The sequence below is a fragment of the Nanorana parkeri genome, unplaced genomic scaffold (genome assembly GCF_000935625.1).
Source record: "Nanorana parkeri isolate BGI_ZX_2015 unplaced genomic scaffold, ASM93562v1 scaffold1763, whole genome shotgun sequence".
NCBI lineage: Eukaryota > Metazoa > Chordata > Amphibia > Anura > Dicroglossidae > Nanorana > Nanorana parkeri.
Window position 1 is genome coordinate 127,057 of NW_017308031.1, and position 3,947 is coordinate 131,003.

General features: G+C 43.1%; 1 protein-coding gene across 1 annotated transcript in view; it reads right to left on the reverse strand.

Annotated features, from left to right (window-relative positions):
• The window catches only part of LOC108799585 (aldehyde oxidase 1-like), an 83,631-nt gene that overhangs the window by 60,431 nt on the left and 19,253 nt on the right, over positions 1-3,947 (reverse strand). Inside the window, exon 6 of the mRNA XM_018571466.1 lies at positions 571-632. Coding sequence (XP_018426968.1) covers positions 571-632 — 62 coding nt within the window. The remainder of the gene's footprint in view (positions 1-570; positions 633-3,947) is intronic.

Below are 3,947 nucleotides of genomic sequence, written 5' to 3' on the forward strand. Positions count from 1 at the left end.
GTTGTAGATTTTCTGTTTAAACGTTGCATAGGATATTTTATTGTATAATTTACTAAAAGTTGTTTTTTTTTTTACTGTTCTGCTTTAAATATTCATTTAAGTTCAGTGGAATTTAAATGGGACCTTGCAATAAAATCAAGGTCTGGATATTTAGTAGCTTTATTTCCCCTTGTAACCACACAGAAACCAGCCTAATAAAAAGGGGTAACCGTGAACTCGTCAGTTCTTTTTTTTTAGATCCACTATACCCTGACTCAAGCTTAGCCACTAACTGCCAGAAGCAACTGCTCATTTCTTCAAATCTATATTAATCTGGTCATTGCCAGAAAGTTATTTTGTGCCAGCTTTGTGCTGAAAGCAGCCAATCTTTGTGCAAAAAACAATCGGCACCAAGATGCCAAATTCAACAGCTTTAGGGTGTTTAAAAACAGAATTCATTGTTATTTTTTTTTGTAGGCAAAATTGTCCATATTTTGGATAAAAAAATAAAATCACTTTTTGACTAAACTTAAATGAGAACCATTCCTATCTCATATGCGCATATTTAGTTTTTTTTGTAAATTTACTGACCTTGCTAAAAGTTCTGAAAGCGTCTATAATTGGTCGGTAGCCTGTACATCTACAAAGGTTTCCTAGTACAGAATATGAAACATACAAAGTCATTTCCTTGAAAAGCAAAACGTTAGTTTTTTTAAAGACAGTTTTACCTGTCAAATGTTGAATCATATGCAATAGAAATGATATTGCTGCCCACAGCCTAAGATTTATGGATGTCATTATGTATTCTGATGCCGATTGTTGTATTAGCGATTTAACCCTTGCTGAGACCTCTATGCCTGGCCTGTATGAGCAGATATAATCACTGCAGACAATCCTTATTAGATAGCTGAACTCACCAAATACCTTTTAATCCATGAAGTGCTTTATAGCATGCAGCGAGCTATTTACAGGATACAGCAGATGAATGAATAGATGGTATTTGCAGGTCAGAGATGATAATATTTCCAAGCAGGCAAGCAGATTAATATGTGGCCACATTACAGTCTGCCATTTGATGCCAGAAAGGACTAGTCTCATGAAGAAAAGGAAATACATCATAAATCCGAAAACAATGGTGCAATAACCAAAACGACCACTAGATGGCAGTATAATAAACAGCTATACTAAAACCTGTGACCTGACTGTCACAGGTCGGCTCAGTAGATCGGGAGGTGAGCGAACACATACCGGCGTTCGCTCACCTCTCGATCCTGTCATGGCTCCCTGCCGTGACAGGGGAGGGGCTGGATTCCCCTCTCCGATCTGCCAGCGCTGACTGGCGGAACGGACGGGGAGGGGGTGGGTACAGCTGGCTCTGCCTCTAGACAGGCAGAGCCAGCTGTCAGTCACGCAGCTGGGCGGATCCAGACATAATTATCGGGATCCGCTTCAGCTGCGGCGTCTTAGTATACCGCGAGCAGCAGCTCGCGGTATACTGCGGCATCTCAGTATACCGCGAGCTACAGCTCCCGGTATACTGAGCCTAGGGTGACGGGAGGACGCTAGTTTGTGTCCTCCCGTTACCCTGAGGAGAACTATGGGGAAAAGCCTTAACCCCATAGTTCTCCTTTAAGGAAAATAACTGTATAAATTCTCACTTCACATTATTATGAATATTAACTATGGCTATGCATTGTGTCATATTTTACAACTGTGTAACAGCACATTATGGATTCCTGTGCAAACTTCCCTAACTCTTTCAGGCCATTAATTATGAAGTGGCATTTTGATTGCTATAATTTTTTTTATTACTATTATTTTAATTATGGCAGCATTATTTAGTTGCCATTGTGCATACTAGCACCATAGAATTATCTATGTGAGCTATGCAGAGTGCAGTCCCCCACAGACTCACCACACAAATCATCCAGCACTAGTTCTCTTCCAGGTTAAAGGATGCCCAGCAACTAATGCTGTTCTCTTGGTCATAAGGTCAATTGAATTCAATTAGAAAGGTTAAAAGTTGTGTAAAAGAATTGTTACAAATAGACCCCTAATTGTTCTGTTCCCTAAGATTATGGGTCAGTCAGTATTTCTCCATTTGGATTAGGGGACTGTGTAAAAGCAGCACAATCTTTTAGGGTTTACCTATAGTCAGTTTACTTCATGACTGATAGCTCCTTCTATGTAGTGTTTATTACGACTGGGTCACCCCCTTTGTATGTTGGTTTGATCCTGTCCTTATAGAGCCGCTCTGTGAGAAATAAGCTTTCCTATACATAGCGCTCCATATTACCAGCCTGAGCAGTGCACTTTATTACACATATGCACCCTTGAGGCAGGAATGCTTTAATAACCTGGGAATAGCAGGCTCAACTGGAACGCACACAGAGCTTCATGCCCACTCCGACTTGGCAGCCACTCTCACGGAGTCTTTGAGATGATAACACTATTGTATGGAGATGAGATATGCCTCCACATCTCACAGCTCAATGTCGCTCAAGCTTGTAGCTCGAAAATGAGCTATTTTTCGGGGCGAATTTGTGCGATTTGACCCAATAGACCTTAATGGTGTAGCTCAATGTCGAGCGACATTGTGCGACATTGTTGCACTACAGAAGTGTCACTTTTGCACAGAAATATAAGAGGGAAGGAAGAAAAGACTGCTTTTGATTGGTGACAGCCCAATGTAGCAGCTACGAAGTCCCTGCGAAAAGTCGCACTACGTAGCACGACAAAATGTGCACTGTAGCTCAATGTCGCTCAGCTCAAAATCGATCTGAAAAGCGATGGATGTAGCTCAGTGTGAATGGGGTCTTAGATGCGAACTGTGAGATCTCATGTTGCTAAAGGAATAGCTAAATAAAAAGTAACTTGTGAAACAATACACAAGATACTATGGGGTCTATTCACAAAAGGGTGAAGAGTTTAGAGAAGGCAGGAGAAGTGAACAATCTAGGACCAAATAGCTGATCTGGAAAGTGAGCTGAATTGGTGAATTTCTCCAAATCGGCTATTTTGGCCTAGATTGTCCACTTCTCCTGCCTTCTCCAAACTCTTCACCCTTTAGTGTATAGACCCCTATATTTTTACTACAATAGTTTGTGGCATTCCTAAAACATAAATTTAAATTTTTTGTGGAAATCTGAACAGTTGCAACCAAACTCGTGTGTGATGTGAAAGCAACTGACAGAGAAAACATTCAGGGGGAAAAGTTACCGACATCAGATAAGAGGCAAACTAATCAGATTGATGAATTTCTCCACTGTTCAAATACGGAAAGGAAGGGGGAGTTCCTGGTCTGGGAGGATATCTCCTCATTGTACCATTCCTCTGCACATTTAAAACCTGTCAACTCACTGGGAATTTGGGTGAAAGGGTGTCACGAACCGCGGCGCCGTCTCGTCGCTAGGAGACGGGCCGGCAGGCTTGCATATTCGGCTCCTCCCTCCAGACGTCTCCCTCGGACTCGTCACACATAGGAGTGAGGGCGTAGCAGCCTGGCCCTTCGGAAGCATCCTGTTGCTAGGAGACGTTCGGGAGGGCCTCTGCTGACTGCTCCGCCCCAACACACCTGCCTACTCATAAAAGCCTGGAAGGCACACTTGCTCAATGTTCTAGCGAGGTAGAACGTTGAGCAATTTCTTAGGGCTCATACCTCTGCTCCATCACATGAACCTTTCACTCCAGCAGCATTAATCCGGACTTCTTCCAGCACAGCAGTGATCCTTCGCCCTGTACTCCTGGAGGGCTCTGAATACCCCAACAAACCGCAAGTACCATCCTGGACCCTGTAATTGTTTACATTGCCTGAGGGAGACTTACAGTGAGAGGGGTGGCCGAGTAATTTGGGGGCCTCGGGCCAATTTAACCGCTTGAAGACCAGGTGTTTAGACCCCCTTCCTGGCCAGGCCATTTTTCAGTGTTCAGCGCTGCAGTACTTTGACTGACATTTATTCCGTCATGCA